This window comes from Ambystoma mexicanum, chromosome 9 (assembly GCF_040938575.1).
Source record: "Ambystoma mexicanum isolate Mex_15411 chromosome 9, UKY_AmexF1_1, whole genome shotgun sequence".
Lineage (NCBI taxonomy): Eukaryota > Metazoa > Chordata > Amphibia > Caudata > Ambystomatidae > Ambystoma > Ambystoma mexicanum.
The window spans coordinates 623472106-623491436 of record NC_090931.1 but is presented as its reverse complement, the minus strand read 5'-3'; the positions used below and the strand labels follow the sequence as shown (position 1 = coordinate 623491436).

The 19331-nt window shown below is 50.1% G+C and overlaps 1 protein-coding gene across 1 annotated transcript in view; it reads right to left on the bottom strand.

The window, feature by feature from the left end:
* The window catches only part of PHF12 (PHD finger protein 12), a 689998-nt gene that overhangs the window by 167467 nt on the left and 503200 nt on the right, over positions 1-19331 (bottom strand). The window contains exon 9 of the mRNA XM_069615300.1: positions 18329-19100. Coding sequence (XP_069471401.1) covers positions 18329-19100 — 772 coding nt within the window. The remainder of the gene's footprint in view (positions 1-18328; positions 19101-19331) is intronic.

Below are 19331 nucleotides of genomic sequence, written 5' to 3'. Positions count from 1 at the left end.
GGTGGGGACAAACATGGGCAGGCGGAGGGTGGAGAGTGGGGACATGAAGGGGGAGAGGAGGGGTGGGGTGGTAAGATATACAGGGGCAGCAGGGGGAGATGGAAAGCTACGGGGGAAGCGGCGGGGTGGGGGGCATTCACTCACACTGGCGACCAAGGGGAGCGGTGGGGGGGCATTCCTTTGTGCTGTGACCAGGGCGAGGGGGCACTTACTCACGCTGTGACCAAGGGTAGGGGGTCGGGGGAATTCACTCACACTAGCGACCAAGGGTAGGGGGTTGGAGGGCATTCACTCACACTAGCGACCAAGGGGAGGGGGTGGGGGCATGCACACACACTGGCGACCAAGGGGATGGGTTGGAGGGCATTCACTCTCACTAGCGACCAAGGGGAGGGGTTGCGGGGCATTCACTCACACTGCATTACACAATAGGTACGTGTTGGATATGTTAACCGCAGAAAGGGGCGGAGTTCGTACTATGGTGGGGTCCCAATGTTGCATGTACATACCAGACAACGGACAGGGTGTTATCTGGTATATCAAAGCTGCATAAGATTGCCGAAACCATTTATTACGAGACTGGGTCAGGTGAAAGCTGGTGGATGGCATTGTTGAAGGATTGAGGATGGAAACTGTTGACCCCGCTGCTGGTAGTGGCTGGGATAATATTATTGTGCTTTTGTGTGCAGTGTTTTCCAATGTTTGTAGGGTGTTGCGTGGATTGCTTTGGTAGAGCAGTGAATAAAATAATCAACGCAAGCCAATCCCATGTGGCCGCAAACTAAGAGTATAAGCGGGTAATGTGGCTGAAAGAAATGGAAGACTTAAATAAGATATATATTGATCTTGCTCAAACATGAGCAAAGGGGCTGCTTTGAGGATTCTGATTAGGAGGGCTGGGCATGTCGCTTCAGTTGGTATTCATATTTTCAGCAAGATAAACCCTTCTCGGAAACCATTGACACTTTCGGAGAAAGGGCTGATAGCTTGTGACTAATACCCTTGGTATTCCAAGACGAGCAGCCGAGCAGGGGTGGGATGCATGTCTGTAGCAGAAGATATGCATTAGTTATGCAACCACACGAGAAATTTCCCCGAACTAGGCCGCCTGAAGTTCAGGCAGGCGTGGTGTGTGAGATAACTGTAAAGCTAGATGAATGAGTGTGCAAGAAATCCTTTGCACGAACAAAGACATGCGAGACAAGGCGTGCAACCAGCTGCCAATGACTCTGCAGCTTTTTATCTTGACTACGTGCCAGCTATTGAATGCAATGTTAACCAAAATGTATATAAGTTGTATGAACTTTGAATGCTTAGCTCACTCCTGCGCAGTCTTTGGAGTGTGCAGGGAGTCATGCCCTTTTACAAAAGCCTAAATTGAATAAAATGGATGACTTGACTTATTTGGTCTGAGTCTGATTTGTGGGGTCCCTTATTCCAGTTTGGGGGAGCAAAAGGTGTATCCTCACCAACCAGCCCCTCCGTAGTACACCACTCCCCCAGCCCCACGCACAAATGCAGTTTTGTTTTCACTCCCCCAGACTCCTCTTCCGGGTCTTGCTGCTCCTGTCAACCCCTGCACTCACTTGTGTGCATTGCAAGGGTTGACAGTTCAATTTAGAAAGCCTGTTGTGTGAGGTCACAGAGCGGTCTTTCTAAATCAGCCTTAAAAAAAATATGTTCCACTTATGACTGGCCAGAGCCACACAGGTCGGCACCTTAAAGCAAACCGCTTTAATTGTGGGCAGCCATGCCACACCTTAGGTACAGCAGCCTGGATAGGACATCAATATGGCGGAATGGGAACAGGAAGGAGTATGGAATACGTTCCTAACTAAACTAATCAACAGAAGCTACTCATTGCTCGGAACGCAATCCAGAGTGTCTTCAGCAGTGGTCACCGGCAAAATGAAAGTTCGATTGATTCCTTAACACTTTTAGTAAACATTAACCAAGACTTTTGTCCCACGGTCTGCCATTCTTGGGAGAAAGCAGACATTCAGGAGAAGTTAACAACAGGAGTGTTTGCATCAGTCTCCTAAAGTGTTTTAGTTATGCTGTGAAAAGGAGTGTCTAAATTTGATGGTAATTCTTGCCACATACTTAAATGTGCATTTAAGCATCTTTTCCAACTTCCACTGAAAAGGTGTAAACTGTACTGCTTGGAGCTGCAAAGCTAAGCAAAGGAGGAGGGCTTTCTGGTTGCCACTGCTTTGCAGAGAATGCATCAGTATTAACACATGATTCAAGTTTGCAGAGAAAGCTAGAGAAAGCACAGTGGTTTTGGTGCATTGTATACAGTTATATTTACACTGCTCAATTTTAAGATGCGCGAGAGGCACAATGGCTGAGGCAGCTAAAAATGTGAGTAAAGCATTGCTTTCGCTCGACACTATGAGAGCATGGATGTAACGACATGCATTTCTTACCGTAATAGCATTTCTGATGATTGTATCGGCTTAGATTCACATGCTGTGCATATAGTCCGACATCTAGTGGTAACCTCAGAGTATTCCATCTTGTCTTTCAAGGATCGAAAGGGGACGTCGGCAAAGGTGTGTCTGTAACACTATCCCTAACGCAACGTGTAGAGTACCCAGAAATCCTCATGCATCCAGGTCCCTCCGATTGTATTTTTTCTGCCGTGAGGGAGCCTTATGACTATCGTGACCTAGTACAGAAAGAGAGAAGTAGTAAGATGTCTATGTTCCTTCCATTCGAGCTGGGAGGAAGGTTGGGCACATGTGAATCTAACCAGATACAATCATCAGAAATGCCATTACGGTAAGTAATGCATGTCTTCTGATGCTCGTTAATCTGCTTAGAATCACATGTTGCGCATAGACTAGCGAGCAGTACCCGGAGTTGGAGGAGGGAAGTCAGAAGGGACAGTAGTGAAAAGATGTCTTAGTACTGCTTGTCCCACCTGAGAATCAGACCTAGGATGGGCGTCTAGGCAATAGCGATTTGTAAAGGTGTGTACAGAACTCCAGGTTGCCGCTTTGCAAATGGACTCTAGGGGAACATTCGCAATGAAAGCTATGGAAGCCCCAGTGCCTTGAGTAGAATGTGCTCTAGGCTTGAAGGGCAGTTCTCTCTTGCCAAGTTTGTAGTAGAGTGTGATGCAGTTGACAGTCCATTTAGAGATAGCTGATTTAGAGACAGGGTTCCCTTCTCTACCAGCTGCAACTGAAACGAAAAACTGGTTTGTTTTCCTTAGTGGTTTAGTTCTTTCGAGACATGACTGCCCTGCACACAAATCTAGTGTTTGTAGGCTTTTTTCTGCTACGTTCGTAGGGTTATGGAAGAATGTAGGCAGCTCTATAGATTGGTTCACATGGAACTTTGAAACGAATTTAGGTGCAAACCTTGGGTGAGTGTGCAGAACTACCTTATCTCTGAATTGTGACAAAAGGGTCTAGAATAGAAAGGGCCTGTAGTTCACTAACTCTTCGTATGGAAGTGCCTGCCACTAGGAAGGCTGTCTTGTAAGTGAGTGCTTTTAGGCTTGCTTTGTGCATAGGTTTAAAGGGAGACCCCAGAAGTCTGTTTAACATCATATTAAGGTCCCATCCGGGAGCTGGGTTGGAAATGGGTGGGTATATTCTCTTCACCTCTTCCATAAAAGCTTTAATCACTGGGATCTTCCCCCAAGACACTTTCTGCTGGGACGTAGTGTAGGCTGAAAGTGCAGCCAGGTGAACCTTTAGGGAATTGAATACAAGACCCAGGTCCTAAAGGTGAGTCAGGTAGAACACAATATGTGTTGGGGAACATTCAATGGGATTGATATCCTTGGTATTACACCATATGACAAAGCGTTTCCACTTATTGGAGTAGCAATGTCTGGCGTTTGGTTTCCTTGCCTCAGAGTATATCCATGCATCTCTGAGGAAGCTGGAGATGCCCAAACTAAGATTTCAGGAGCCAGGCCACTAAGTTGAGAGTTTGCGGGCATGGATGGAGCGTTTCCCCCCTGTCCTGAGACAACATGTTGTAAGGGCAAGGCAGCTTCATTGGGGGAAAGAGATTTCTATCAGATGGGAGAACAAGGGTTGGCGTGCCCATAATGGGGTCACCAAAATCATGGTCACTGGTTCCTGGTACATCTTTTGCACAATCTTGTTGAGTAGGGGGTGGGGGGGAGCGTAAACAAATCTACCTGACCATGTTATCCAGAGACCGTTTGAGGGTACTTGGAGGCGTAATCTGGCCATTGTGAGTTCTCCAGAGTTGCGAACAAGTCGATCTCTGGGAAACCCCATTCTGCGAAAATGGAGACGATGTCTTTGTGTAGTCGCCATTCGTACTCTAAGGGCAGTGGGAAGTCTCGGCTGAGCACGTCTGGCAGAAGATTGAGTTCCCCTGGAACGTGTTGAGACAATAGAAACATCTCGTGTTTGAGAGCCCACTTATTAATGTTTGAGATAGTTTGGACAGCCCTGGAGAATGAGTGCCCCCTTGCTAGTTCAGGTAGTACATGGCTGTGGTGCTGTCCGTGAGGACCAGTACTGTCTTTCCCTGTAGCCGTGTCTGAAAGGCTTTCAGTGCTTTGAACACCGCTAGCAGCTCAAACAGGTTTATGTGGTTGGAAGCTAACACTGTGGGGTCCAACCCTGTGCGCCATCTGTTGAAGGTGAGCCCCCCCCAGCGCGTGAGGGATGCGTCCGTTGTGAGAGTGGCTTCTACTGCAGGGGTGGTGAAGGTTTTCCCTCGACCACCACCTCATAGGGAGAACGAGGGCTACCGAGACAACCACTAGATCGTCCCATAGTCATCTGGACTTATACCATTGGGCTGGTTAGCCACTCTTGCATGGGGTGCATGCGCAAACACGTGAGGATCCAAGTAAATGCAAGACGCCGTCGTTACAAGCAGTCGCATGGCCTTGCATACCGTCACCTCGCGACCGGCTACATACTGAGGGATTTGAAACAGCATGTTTTGAACCTTCTCGTTGGAGGGGAAGATGAGCCAGTCTTCCGTCCGAATAAGAGCTCCTAGAAACTGCTCGACTTGACCGGGGTCGAGGCTGGATTTCATTTAGTTTATTGAGAATCCCAGACTGAATAAAAGGTTGACCATCCTTTGAGCATTTGCTAGACATGTTTTGTAGGAGGCCCCCCATTATGAGCCAGTTGTCGAGGTAAGGATAAAGTGGGATGGATTGCCTGCACAGGTGAGCCCGCTGCCACTGCCAGTACCTTTGAAAATACCATTGGGGCTGAGGCAATGCCGAAGGGAAGGACCTTAGTGCTTGCCCTCAATCATGAACCTTAGTTGCTCTATGTGCCGGCAACATTGAATTATGAAAGTATGCATCTTTCATGTCCAATGTTGCCATGTAATCCCCTTCATGAGAAGAGGCACTACTTCTTGCAGCGTCACCATGCAAAACTTTGACAAACTTGTTCACTGGGTGCAAGTCTAGCACAGGGCGCATGGTTAGATCCTTTTTGGGTACAAGGAAGTACACTGAATAAATACCCTTGTTTACCTGTAGAATGGGGACGACTTCAATGGCGCCCTTTTCCTGCAGGATCTTGACCTCTTGTAGCAGGATCTGGAGGTGTTCCTGTGTCGGGCGCCTGGATCTTGGGGGTCTGTACCGAGGTGGCCGGCTGACTCTATACAGTACAAGTGGGTGACTGTCTTGAGCACCCACTGGTCCAATGTGATCCCCTCCCATGCATGCAAGAAAGATGTTAGTCATCCCCCGACCGGGGAGGCATGGGAGGGCACCCAGACTGGAGAGTCATTTTTGGCCAGAGGCCGGGGAGCCTCTAGGTGTGGCGTGGCGACCCCTTCCCTTCCCCAGACATTGTCCTCTGGGAGGGTAAGTAGTGGAGGTGTTAAAACCTTGTCCCAAAGACCAGTTGTTCCCCGAGCCATACTGATTATGGGTGGAACGTTGATAGGATTGGCCGCGAAAGGAGCAGTGATAACTTCCCCCTCTTTGAAAGGACTTGGGTAATTTGGTTCAAGGACTTGAGGGTTTCATGTTCTTTTTTGGCAGTCTCCAGTGCCTCGTCCACCGCCTTCCCAAACAGATTGGAATCTTCCACAGGTTTGTTAATCAATGATGCCCGAAATTTAAACCCGGAATCTCTCAGCCAGGCATGGCGCTTTAACAAAGTCCCTTGTGCCAGGGAGCAACCAGCTGTTTCAACAGCATCCGAGATATTCTTGAGAGTGTTGTGATTGACTTGTTTGCCCTCCGTTTCGATTGCAAGTAGGCGAGTGTGCACTGGTTCTGCGACATCCTTCAAACCCTCTTGCAGTAGGTTCCACTGGACGTCTGAATAACTAGACAATAGGGTGGTGTTATTGGCTATGTGCATGAAGTAAGCCGCAGCAGTAGTTATTCTTTTCCCCAGAGTATATAATCTCTTAAACTCCTTGTCTGGTGGCGACTCGCATGTAGACAAGGGGAACCCCGCCCTCTTCCTCGTAGTTGTGACCACCAGAGAGTCTGGCTTAGCATGACCTCCAAAATATAGGGGATCGGCAGGGGAGGGTCAAAATAGTTTCTCCACTCTGGGATTAACAGCTCTAGTCTGAGAGGGTGTTAACAAAGAGGGGGCTATACGCCTATTGGAGGAATTGAGAAGGGGAATAGCTTGGCTAGCCAAAGGCTTCTCTTAAAATGTCCTCCACAACATCAGAATCCATAACAGCTTCCAGTGTGGCAATCTGGAAGTGCTCTGCCGCCTTCCTGAGAATGGCATTAAACACCATTGGGTCGTCCACAGGTGAAGCCCGACGCACAGGGGGGAGACGATGGAGTCTAGGCCAATGGTGGGAGTCAGGGATAGCCATGGTGGGTTCTCACCAACAGGTCGGTCATCTCCCCAAATCGGGGTGTGATCACGAGGCTCATCGGAAAGATCATCCCCCTGTGTGTAAGGGTCTTGTGCATAAAGGTCCTGTGCATAATGGTCAGGAGGAACCTCTTCAGGTACTGAAAGATCGAAGACATCTCCTGGAGGGGGTCTGAGGTCCTCTGATATTTAGTTACTGAGGGTGCAACATAATGGGTCTCTTCACAAGGCCTTTATGGGGTAAACCTCTCCGAAAAATCTACACATTTCTCTAGCCTGTTCATACACCCCTCAAATGTCTCTCTAGTCCATCATTAAGATGACCCGGAAGTGTCTAAATGGGGATAGAATCCTCTAGAGGATCCTGTAGTCTAGAACGTCAAGCTTTTTCACAAAGTCTTGGACAAAGACTGGGGACTCTCTGTACATTCCTGACGCTCTTTAGGGCACTCTGGCGGGTCTTTCGGTGTCCTTTTGGGCCTATCCCGCCCTTCTGGGCGTTCAGATACGTGTTTCGACGTGTCTTTGCATTTATCAGCCGCAGAAACAATCTTTGCGAGGCTTTCGCTGATGCTTGGCGTCACAGGAAGGTGTTTAGGCTGAGTGGGCGGTTGCATCTAAACTTTCGGTGGGACTGGAGTTTTCTTAGGCGTCGTCATGCTCTTAGAAGGCGCGTTGAAGTGGGATTTGGTAATGGCGCCCTTAGTTATAGAGTGCCCGAACGCACGCCCCTGACGCGGTTGTGGGGAGGTCTGCCGATCTCGCGAATCGGTAGGTGTCGCCGAGGAACCAAACACATTCGTAAGCGCCTTAGACTGCTTCCAGTGAGAGACCGAAGAGGTAGCATGGGTTGTGTGTTTAGTCCCATGTGATGTGGGTTTGTCCTCCCCATAGCATGATTTGAGTTGTGCCTGTCGGGGCCGGACAGCTGGGAGCGAGTGTGCTACGTTGTCATGTCAATGGAGTCCGTATTGGAGCCATGGTCGTTGCTATGGGCTTCATCACTTTCGGCGGCTGTGGTGGCAGGGGAGCTACCCTCGGCCTGCGACATTGCATAGGCCGCCCACCGTTTTACACGACGTTCCCTTCCGGTCTTAAGACGAAGGAGCTTACAGTGCCGACAGGATGCTTCAGCGTGGTTGAGGGGAAGACACTTGTTGCACCGACGGTGCTCGTCTTTCCAGGGAAATGTTCCCTTTCAGGAAGGGCAACATTTAAATGGAGTCTTGTCCATAGTGCAAGGTAAAAGAAGCGACAATACCAAAGGGGCAAAGAGGGGAGAAGGAAAGACATTCTTAAAAGATGGGGACCCCCAAACCCCACTCTCCCTGCTGTGTAGGCCCGCCAGAAGGTCCGGCCACGTGGTAGACAGCGTAGACCGGAACGCCAGACGTCGAAGTCTGTTCTGCCTTCAGAGGCGGTTCAGTAAACGTCGAAAGAACGAAAGGTCAGGATTTTTACAAATTGCAATTTGTGATAGAGCTCCGCATAAGTAGACCAGCTAGCTGGGCGGAAAAAAAACAATCTGAGGGACCTCGACGCATGAGGATTTCTTGGTACACTACACGTCACGTTCAGGATAGTTTTACAGACACGCCTATGCCGACGCCCCCTTTCGATCCTCGAAAGACAAGATGCAATACTATGCGGTTACCACTAGATGTTGGACTATATGCAAAGCATGTGATTCTAAGCAGATTAACAAGCTTCAGAAACAAAGTTAGTTTTATTTTGCTGGGGCAATTGGTAGCATCCAACCCTTTCTTAGTGCTGCACTGTTTGAACAAGAGATGGCTGCTCATTTGAGTGCAAAGGGATTTGATGCTTGTGTCAGAAGTGGGATGATGTTTTCTAGGATCATGTTTCAGACCCAGGACTGCATGATTGGGTATTGTTTAGCGATATTGAGCAGAAGAACAAGTTACATTCTTACCTGCTAACGTTCTTTCGATGGGATGGTCCGACGACGTATTCCATATCTATGACAGGTAATCACCACAGCTGTGCTGCTTCGGAAACTTTTTCGGCGTCCTGCGTCGATGCGCCGTCGTCGAGGACCTCCTCCGACGTCCGACGTCATCCAATGTGATAAGTAGGACGCACGACGCCCGTAGCCTCAGTTGTAGTTTTTTCCCCCAGAACGTGTGACATTAGTCAACTGCCAGTCAGACACAAAGCCTTGCGGAACGTAAGCTGCAATCGCAAAAGAAATTCTGCAGCGGGGAAGGCAGGGAGGGAGCGATATGGAATAAGTCGTCGGACCATCCCATCGAAAGAACTTTACCAGGTAAGAAAGTAACTTTTTCTTCGAGGGGATTGGGTCCTCTGACGTATTCCATATCTATGACAGACTCCCAAAGCAGTACCAGAGCAAGGAGGAGGGAAAGAATTTAGAATCAAAATTTAGAATTGCCATATCAAATAGAGCAAAGGACCGCCTTGCCAAAGGCCAGATCCTGTCCTCGGATGGAATCGAGGGAATAGTGACGCACAAATGTATGTACAGAAGTCCAGGTGGCAGCATCACAGATGTTGCGAATAGGAACACCCCTCTGCAGGGCAGTAGATGCAGCCATACCCCTGGTAGAATGGGCCCGCAAGCCAGCCGGCGGGTCCTTGCCCGCCAAGCGGTAACACTCCGAGATGGCCAAAATAATCCAGCGAGACAAAGTCTGTTTCGTCACAGCCTGTCCCAAACGCTTTCCAGCGTAACCAATAAAGAGTTGATCGTCCACTCTGACCCGGGACATGCGTGAAACATAAAAGCTTAAAGCTCTCCTAGGATCAAGCCTATGGAGCCTCTCCTCTTCCTTACCAGGATGCGGAGGAGGATAGAATGCCGGAAGAACAACCTTCTGGGCCAAATGAAATTCCGAAACCACCTTCGGAAGAAAAGAAGGACGAACTCTAAGGACAACCCTGTCCTTGTGAAATACAGTGAAGGGTGGCTTAACTGAAAGTGCCTGTAACTCACTCACTCTGCGAGCGGAAGTAACCGCAACCAAAAACACAGTTTTCAGAGTTAACAGCCTCAAAGGGCAAGAATGCAAAGGCTCAAACGGAGCACCCATAAGAAACTTAAGAACAAGGTTTAAATCCCAACCGGGCAGCAGGAAAGGTGACAGAGGGAACACATTAGTGAGCCCTTTCAGAAACTGTGAAATTAAAGGGATTTTAAAGTAGGAACACTCTTCAGACGAGCGCTTAAAGATGGACAGCGCCGCCAGGTAACCTTTAATGGTACCCACTTGCAAGCCCCTGTGGGCCAAAGAAAGTAAAAAGGACAGAACCATGGGGATGTCGCATGCAAAAGGATCCACATTCTGAACTCTGCACCATTCGCAGAACTTACGCCAACGGCACAGAGACTTTGTTGCTGGCCGTCGGGCCGAGAGCAACACCTCCATCACGACTTCAGGGAGGTCCCAATCCTTATACCTCAACCTTTCAGAAGCCAAGCGTGAAGGTTGAGGGATCTGACCTGGATGGAGAACCTGACCCCCCCCCGCCCCCCTCCCGTGAGAGCAGATCGTCTCGGTAGGGAAGACGACGTGGAGGGCAGATGGACAAGTCGAAAAGGTCCGGGTACCACGTCCTCCGAGCCTACCCCGGAGCAATGAGGATCATCCGGGAAACGAACTTCCGTAACCTCCGCAGCACTTGCGGGATGGCGGGGACTGGAGGAAACGCGTACAGCAGCGGGAATGACCACTCCACCACGTACGCGTCTCCTACGGCTCCTTTTGGAGGAAATTCCCACGAGCAGAACCTCTTGCACTTCCGGTTGACACTGGAGGCGAAGAGATCCACTTGAGGGGTCCCCCAAAGGGTGAAGATCTCCAGGAGAATCTCCTGAGCCAACTCCCACTAGTGAGAGATCGTGCTCTGCCTGCTCAGAGCGTCCGCCGTCACGTTTTCGTCGCCGTCCAGATGAACTGCCGAGATCGAAACTTCCTGCTGGATGGCCCAGAACTCGAGCTGCATCGCCTCCCTGCACAGAGGAAGTGACCCTGCCCCCCCCCTTTTTGTTGAGGTAGTGCATGGGCACTGTGTTGTCCGTCAGGGTCAGGACATTCTTTCCTCGCACAGTCTGCAGAAAAGCCTTCAGGGCTAGCCTGACGGCCCTCAGCTCCAACAGATTGATATGTAGTCTGGACTGACGGAGACCAATGACCGCTGACTGTCAGCTCGTAGGCATGAGCTCCCCATCCCGTGAGGGATGCATCCGTCACGATCGTCACCTCTGGCAAGGGAAGCCAAAATGGAGCCCCCTTCATCAAGTTGCCTTCGACAGCCCACCACAGAAGGTCCCGGGCGACCAAGGGCGGCACCTGAACCGGGTCCGACATCCTGCCGAAGGACTGCGACCATTGCATCTTGAGTGCCCACTGCAAAGATCTCATCCGCAGGCGAGCCTCTGGCACCAGAAGAATGCAGGATGCCATGAGGCCGAGCAACCTCAAGAACTCGAACGCTGGGAGTGTCTGGGCATGCTGAAACTTGTGCACCATCTGCGGAATGTGAAGAGCCCTCACCTGGGGAGGAAAACACTGCCCGAGGGAAGTGTTGAGCACTGCTCCGATGTACTGGAGCCGCTGTGTTGGCGTCAAATGGGACTTCTTTAAATTGAGGGAGAAGCCCAGCCTGTGAAGGGAGTGGCAGGTGACGGACAGATGATCCAGGACTTGCTCGGGAGAGCTCCCCCTGATCAACCAATCGTCCAGGTAGGGGTAGACGTGAATCCCCCTTGCCTGAGATGCGCTGCCACCACCACCATGAGCTTGGTGAAAACCCTTGGGGCGGAGTTCAAGCTGAACGGCAGGACCCGAAACTGAAAGTGCGAGTCGCCAACCGCGAACCTCAGGTACTTCTTGTGCTTGGGATGGATCGGCACATGGAAGCAAGCATCCTTGAGGTCGAGAGACACCAACCAGTTGTCATGCCTGCCTGCCCCCGGAAGACCAGACCAGGCCCAGCAGCCCCGGAAGCAGGCATCATGCCACTTGGAGCATGCCCAAAAGCCCCAGTTAGGGGCTGTTTGGGTACAGTCCTGGCGCCTATGGCGCCAGGCTCATTATTGATAACTTACCTGAAGCAGACCATGCTGCATACTCACCTGAGGCAGACCATGCTGCTTGAAGACTCAAGCCAAATGAGGCTTAGGAGGGACTATTTTACTGAAGGGACCATTTTGTTACTTGGGTGGGGCTGTGGAAGAATACTTACCTGGATCTTCTTCCAAGGCTATTTAAACCACGCCCGGACAGCCACACGTGCTTCGCGTTATTCTGCTTGCTGCAGCGTAACGCTCACCGTGTTTTCTGCAGCTCCAGTCTTCAAGCCACGCACGCTTCAGTCCTGGGACTCCTGAAACAAGAAGACAAAAAGGATAAAGGTTAGAACAGGAGTTTTAACTTTAATCCTTACCTGAATCCTGATCCATTTCGCCACGGAACTGAAAGACAGAAGTCTTTGAAGCATCGCTTCGCATTCCTACGGCGCCGCGCTGAACTCACCTGCTTGGCGGTACTTCAGCATTCCATCACGCTCTCCATCTCGTTGCCGCCCTCCGACACCTAAGGAGGCAAAGACAGCAAGGTGAGTAAGGTGAGAAAGCAAGGACAATACCAGTTAGCCCCCACAAAACTTACCTGATTTACCACGGGGGTCTCACCTCATCTCGGGTCGGCACAGTCAACTCTGCTTTATCGCCGTACCCCGGCCCCTAAGGGGAAAAACACAATAGACTTACCTGAATCTTACCGAGTGCCATTTGGAAATCTTCGAGTGGATTAATCGGCAACTTGCAAGGAATCGGGCAGAGTGAAGAGCAGACATTTGAACTCTTATGAACAATTGGACTTTAGAGTCAATACTGGAACTCACCAATTCCTCTACGCCAGTGAAGTAACTGGTCATCAACGCGCCCCTGCGGTCGACGCAGGATGGAGAGCTCATCCTTCCAAACCATCAGGTGAGACTAAGGAGGGGACATCAAGAGTGATCAGTGGGAAGACAACGGGAGTGGGGAAGGTGGGTTGACACTCAATTCCACGGGTGGTTAATTCCTCTTCTCCTTTGCAGAAGAATATTCTTGCGAGCCAGACAAACTAGGCTGAGCGGGCCAGTCCAGTCAGTCATCTCGGCGCTACACGTCACGCTGGTGGAAATAACAGCGGCCCAGTTCCGGTCGACGCCCTCGTGGGAACCAGGTGAGCGTAACACCAGTCCTGAAGCTGAAGGGCCTGGAGGACTTGAGAGAGAGTAACCATCTTGAACTTGTCCTTTCTGAGGAGTTTGTTCAAACCGCGCAAGTCCATGATGGGTCTCAATCCCCTGTCTTTCTTCGAAATCAAAAAATAAGGGGAATACCATCCCTTCTTCCTCTCTGCTACAGGCACCAGTTCTATAGCGCCTTTCTCCAGCAGGGCTTGAATTTCCTGCGCAAGGAGTGGATCCGGACTCTGCAAAGAGGTTCCCCGGTGGATTGTCGTGAGGCCTCTGCCGAAAGGGAAGACAGTAGCCGTGGGTTATGATCTCCAGAACCCACACATCTGAAGTAATGGCACGCCACTCTACAAGATGCTGCGCCAGCCTTCCCCCAACCGGCGAACCATGGGACACGGCCTCATGACAGAGGTAGCGGCTGCGGCGTTACCTGAGGGCAAAGAGGCAACTGCCCAAGTGGCCTTGGCACCACGGGTACCCTGTCGTCCACCTCTGGTACCCCTGCGTTGGCCTCTTTGACTGCCAGCTCCTCTCGCTTTACTGAAGGACGAGTAATAGCGAAAGGAACCACTCCTCCATTGCTGTCCCCTAGGACGAAAAGGCGGAGGTTGGCGAACTGCAGCGCCCAACGACTTCGCTGCAGCTTTGGAGGTCTGCAACCTCTCAAGGCTCTCGTCAGCCTTGCTGCCAAAAAGGTGTTCACCGTCAAAGGGCATGTTTAGGAGCCGGGACTGCACATCAGGAGCAAACCCCGACTTCCGCAACCACGCAAACCTGCGTATCACGGTGCTCGCCGCCATGGACCTGCTGACGCATTCAGCCATGTCCAAACCCGACTGAACGGACTCAAACATGGCATCCTTACCATCCTGGACCATAGCAAGGAAACCATCCCGTTCGTCCCCTTCGGGAATATGTTCAGCCGCTAACGCAACACAGTTCCACAGTGTGTGTGTGAAACGAGACAAGGCACAAATGGAGTTGGCTGCCTGAAGCGCCATACACCCAGAAGAAAACACTTTCTTCGCCCAGCCATCAAAACGTTTGTCTTCCCTATCAGGTGGGATGGTAGGGTACGATGCCTGCTTTGCCGGGCCGTGGCCGCCTGCACCACCAAACTCTCCGGAGTGGGGTGCCTGGTCAAGTAGCAGAGGTCGCTACTGGCTGGACGGTATTTTCGCGACAAGGACCTGCCCACCGCCGGGAGACTCTCCGGAGCAGTCCAAGCCGCCGCCACCCTTCTCTGTAGAGCCATATGAAACGGCAGTACCGGGTCAGTTGGGGGACCAACATCAAGGATGTCCATAAGATCATCCTGCACAAACTCCCCTGGGGGAGCAGACCATCCAAAGTACTCGGAAACCCTAGCCATAAGGCGCCGGTACGAGGAATCGGCATGAGAGCCAGGCTCAGGCCTACAAAACTCCACCTCCGGAGAGGTGTTCAGTCCACTGGCATCATGCAGTGACTGCCTCAAATCGTCAAACTGACTATGGCCCGAGACCATTTCATCTGGAACCTGACTAGGAACCAGGCCATCAGAATCCTCATCCACCTCTGAAATATATTCCAGGTGGCGAAAAGAAGGATCCCTGAGAGTGCTTGCTCTTAACCAGAGCCTTCCTAGCGGGTTCCCCCGTGCCACGGGGTACCTCCGACACCCCGGCCTCGAAAGGCATCGAGTGAGTCGGCGTCGACGTCAGATGCAGCGCCGCCAGCATCGACAGCGTCGACACAGTCCTCGAAGCCGGAGCTCCGAGCGTGTCCTTCGACGACCTGAGCGTCGACGGCTTCGACGACTTCCTCGGAGCCTCGAGAAAGCCTGTCGACGCCTCAGACGTCGATGTCTTCCTCGAAGACATCACAGGTGCACACGGTCTCGAACGCGTCGAGGACCGGGACCTGGAACGGGTATGTCGAGAACAAGTCCCCTTGTCCGAACGGGACCTCTCCCGTGACTCGTGCCGACCACTCTTGCGAGCGGTGTCTCTCGACCTCTCATGGCCGACCCCACTCGGGGGCGCGGACGGCTTAGTACCCTGCGACTCGAGACTCGCCAGCATTTTCTTCCCGAAGGAAGCCCATTCCTCCGGCGTCGCACGGCTGGTGGGGTAAGCGACGTGCCGGGCAGAGTCCTCAGAAGAGGACCTGGAAGACTACTGCTGTCGGCGCTTCCGAGAATGCCTCGAAGAGGCCGAGGAGTGGTGAGACAGACTCCTATAAGGAGACCCACGAGACTTACGAAGATGACGCGGAGAGTCACCTCTCGAATCATCCGTCGAAAGCCCCGCAGACTTCGACTTCCGGGGCTTGGACACCCGACCTACCGACAACTTCTTCTTACGTTCACGTAGGGCTTTGGACGTGAGCGACTGGCAGTCGATAGTCATCCGTGTCGTGGGCCTCCTCGAGGCACCAGAGGCAGGCGTCGTGCGAGTCCGTCACCGACATCTTGGACCCACACTCCCCGCACTTCTTGAAGCCCGGACGCGGGGTCGAAGACGAAGTAGAAGACATCTTCACACGAAGGATTTTCTCACAAAAACAAACAGGTTCGAAGAACCGAGAAGAACAGAACCCCAAAGAGTCGAGGCGTAACCGAGATTCACAAAGCAACACGTTCGCGGAAAAAACGGAACTGAGGCTACGGGCGTCGTGCGTCCTACTTATCACATCGGATGACGTCGGAGGAGGTCCTCGACGACGGCGCATCGACGCAGGACGCAGAAAAAGTTTCCGAAGCAGCACAGCTGTGGTGATTACCTGTCATAGATATGGAATACGTCGGAGGACCCAATCCCCTCGAACAATCTATTTTTGTTGGGTTCAGTGCAGTCATTTGCTATAAAGCATGAAGAATGCACACGATCCAAGTTTGTAGACAATGTTGGAAATTATTACTTTTATGTAGTCCTGTTTAACTGTGCATTGGTGTGTCCCGATTTGTTGGTTGCATAGACGGGCCTCTGAGGAGTCAATATAAATATCATGGGGCAGAATGAAGCCAATGAGATTCTGCCGAGTACTCGCAAGAGAGAGGATCAAACAGAACCCATTTGGACAAGCTGTTCACAGTTCACTAAGAATGCTGTGAAACAGTACAGCATGGCTACTTTAACCAATGCTTAAAATGAGGATGGACAGAAAAACCTGGTGATAGATTGTCAGTTTGCAATGTGGTGGTGTTTGAAGCTAGATTGATAGGACTGTAGCAGGTTGCAGTAATCCATGCATGGCTATGGTTGCATTTACTTAGATTTGTAGGATATAGTTTTCTTTGAATTGGATATCAAATGTGGCTTGTTTTCAGGGAAGAGAGCCGAGGATTTCAAAGACAGGATTTGTGGAGAAAAGGAGCAGGGGCTTTGTTGCAGGCACTTAGGAAGCTTCTTTGCATGGCTTGCATGTTTTTCCATAGAATCTTTGTGTACCAAGAAGAGAACGTTTAGATTTGGTCACAATTTCCATTAATGATTGAATTGCAGAGCATAGGTTTGATTGTGCTCTGCCGAAGGACACAGTGGATGCAGCACCATGCCTTTAATGGCACAACTTGCCCATTTATTTGACTTTTGGTGGGTATGACCTTCAACATACATATTTCTCCTCCAGGTTTTACAAAGTCCTACAAAAACAAAAATGCCATACCCTCAAAATCTTTAGTAGATAATGGTCATGATGACCTCTGAGGCAAGCTGTTTTGGGAGGAGAGGTACAGGGATTGGGGTCGAAGTAATAGGCAAGCAATTCCTTGAGTTTAGGCCAGCTGTTAGGCCTAGTTCTTGATTAATGAAAAAGCATGGTATGGTGGGTTTACAAGTACAAAAGGGATCAAAACTTAGGATGGATGGGGAGAAATGGTCTAGTGTGTTGCAACTGATCTTGTGTATGGTTATTGCCTCGTGGAGTAGGTAGTCAAGGAGCAATTGATCCATGGTGAGGTCAACTGGAAAATTCAGAGGAAGATAGGTGTGTGTGTGATGGAAAAGGATATGTTCTGGACAGCATTTGCAAAAAGGGAATGTTTTTTCCATTGCAGAGTGGGGTTTGTTCATATATTCTCAAATGTATTAGGCACTTGGCTAAGAAATTTGAAAGACAAACCAGTGTGACCAAGAAGGCTGATCACTATAATTCCCCCTCAACCAAATCCACTTCCATTGACCATTTCAAAACCAGACAAGCCTGAAAACCAGGCTTTCTCACAAACTCAAACATTCTGTACTTGTGTTTCGGAAATACCTTTTCTTCCCATAACTGTGTTAACCTTTGGTGCAGTCATTCAGGCAGCATGCAACACACTAGGAATACATTTTAACACAAGGTGTAGGCTTCCATTGCCCACATTTTGTTTACCTGCTATATGGTCAGCTGGCCCACCAATACACTTACAAAATGCAGGATTAATTGCCTTAGCTGCATTAGGGCAAGAATGATAATGTGTTACTTACACGTATGCGCTTTACAGTGAACATAATGCATACAATATCACACACCCGGAGTTGGTACTTATTTATCGACCTCGGAAGGATGAAAGGCTGAGTTGGCCTTGCCGGGATTCGAACCTTTGACCTGCAGATCACAGATTACACCAGTGAGCGATCAACCCGCTGAGCAATCTTACGGGTATAAGATACAAGACAATGCAGATAAAGGGTCTCTGTAGCATTGTTCAACCGCACCAATGTTTTGGCTAACAAGTTTGAGAACACTTCACAGATGATTTGGGGTGCCCCTGGCTTGGACTTGGGATTTGGCCATTTTAGGAGATTGGTTGTTGGTGGGAGGAAATCAAAAAGGTGCCAAATTGTGCACTCGATTTTAAAAATGTCAGATTTTTCTCACCTCCCTCAATGAGCTTTATTCATTAACACCTACGATTTAATGCAACAGTCCCCCTGCAACCTGTCTTCTGTGAGTGTGTAAAGTCTGTTTGATGTTTGTTTACATACATAGGATTACGGTTGAGCCTGCTAACTGTCTGTGCTCAGAGCATGCTTATATGAGTATTTAATGTTATAGGTCAATAAGTAATGATGCCTTTACGTTTCGTTGAGCAATCGCCTACACTTACTGAAAGATGCGTTAGTGGGTTGCACACCTATTTTCATGCTGACAGTAGAATGTGTCTGCCATATTGTTCCACCGCTTCGCCTTGCCACATATATTGCTGGCACTGTTTCTAAGGTCTTGTAAGGCATTTGCTTTTAATAATGAAATAAAGTTAACATTAAGATTAGTTTCTCCCCCAATCCCTCCAAAATGAAAATGTGGCTCACCTGTTGGTGGTGTGGGGATACAAAGTCTTTGTGCAGAAGTTGCCGTGTGCAGGTGCCCTTCAGCAGACGCTTGTGGGGGAGTAAGTGCCCTCGTGCCAGACAATGGGGATCCATGGGATCGCGAATCAAGTACAGACAAAGGAGGTCCTAACGGAGTCTGGACAGTTTTCCGTTGCAAAGTGCTGGTGGCCTCAAAGCCTGGGGAAGGAGGTTGGGGCAGGTTCGTTACTGGCAAAGAATGCCTTTGGGCACAAGAAGATCCACACACACCCTCTGTCTTTATTACAGTTGGCTGGATGTGGTTGGGAAGTCCACTCGCTGCCGGTGGCGTGGTGGGCCTGGACCAAGTCTGTCGGTGGGAGAGAACAGATATTGGAGTACTTGGTCCCGAGAGCCTCTGTGGGTCTGTCAATGGTGCCAAGGGCTCTGGGGAAACCCTATATGAATGAGGTCCGTTCACTTTCACCTCAGAAGCTGTGGGTCCGTTGGCAGTCCCGCACAGAGGTCGCCTTTGCTTGTCCAAAAAACAGCGATCATCTTGCGCCGGAATCTGCTGCGCTTGCGTAGAATTCTGTCCTGGTAGCGCTGACACATAAGAGCAGGTGAGATTCTTCTTGTGAGATGCCTGGTGCAAGTTATTGATGGCGCAGTCTGGTGTGATTTCAGGCTTGATATCAGGCATTTCAGTCAAATCCGAGTGCCAGTGATAAGGCATTTGCTTGGACAAGTGTTTGAGGATGCTGCACTGGAGAGCCACAACACTACGGAGCCACTGAATGTAAAAGAGACAAACGTTATTCAAAAAATTAAACAGGTTGGACTGCTTTCATGGTTTACACAGAAAATCCGTTAAATACAACCTTAAACCTACTTCATGTTTGTAATATCAGGGTTGTGCTTAGTAACTAATAATATCTCAAATATGTCATGTTTAAAGGGGAAGCATATGTACTTTTTCAGGGTGTTTTGAACGACTCGAAAAAGTAGTCCCCTGTTGCCAATG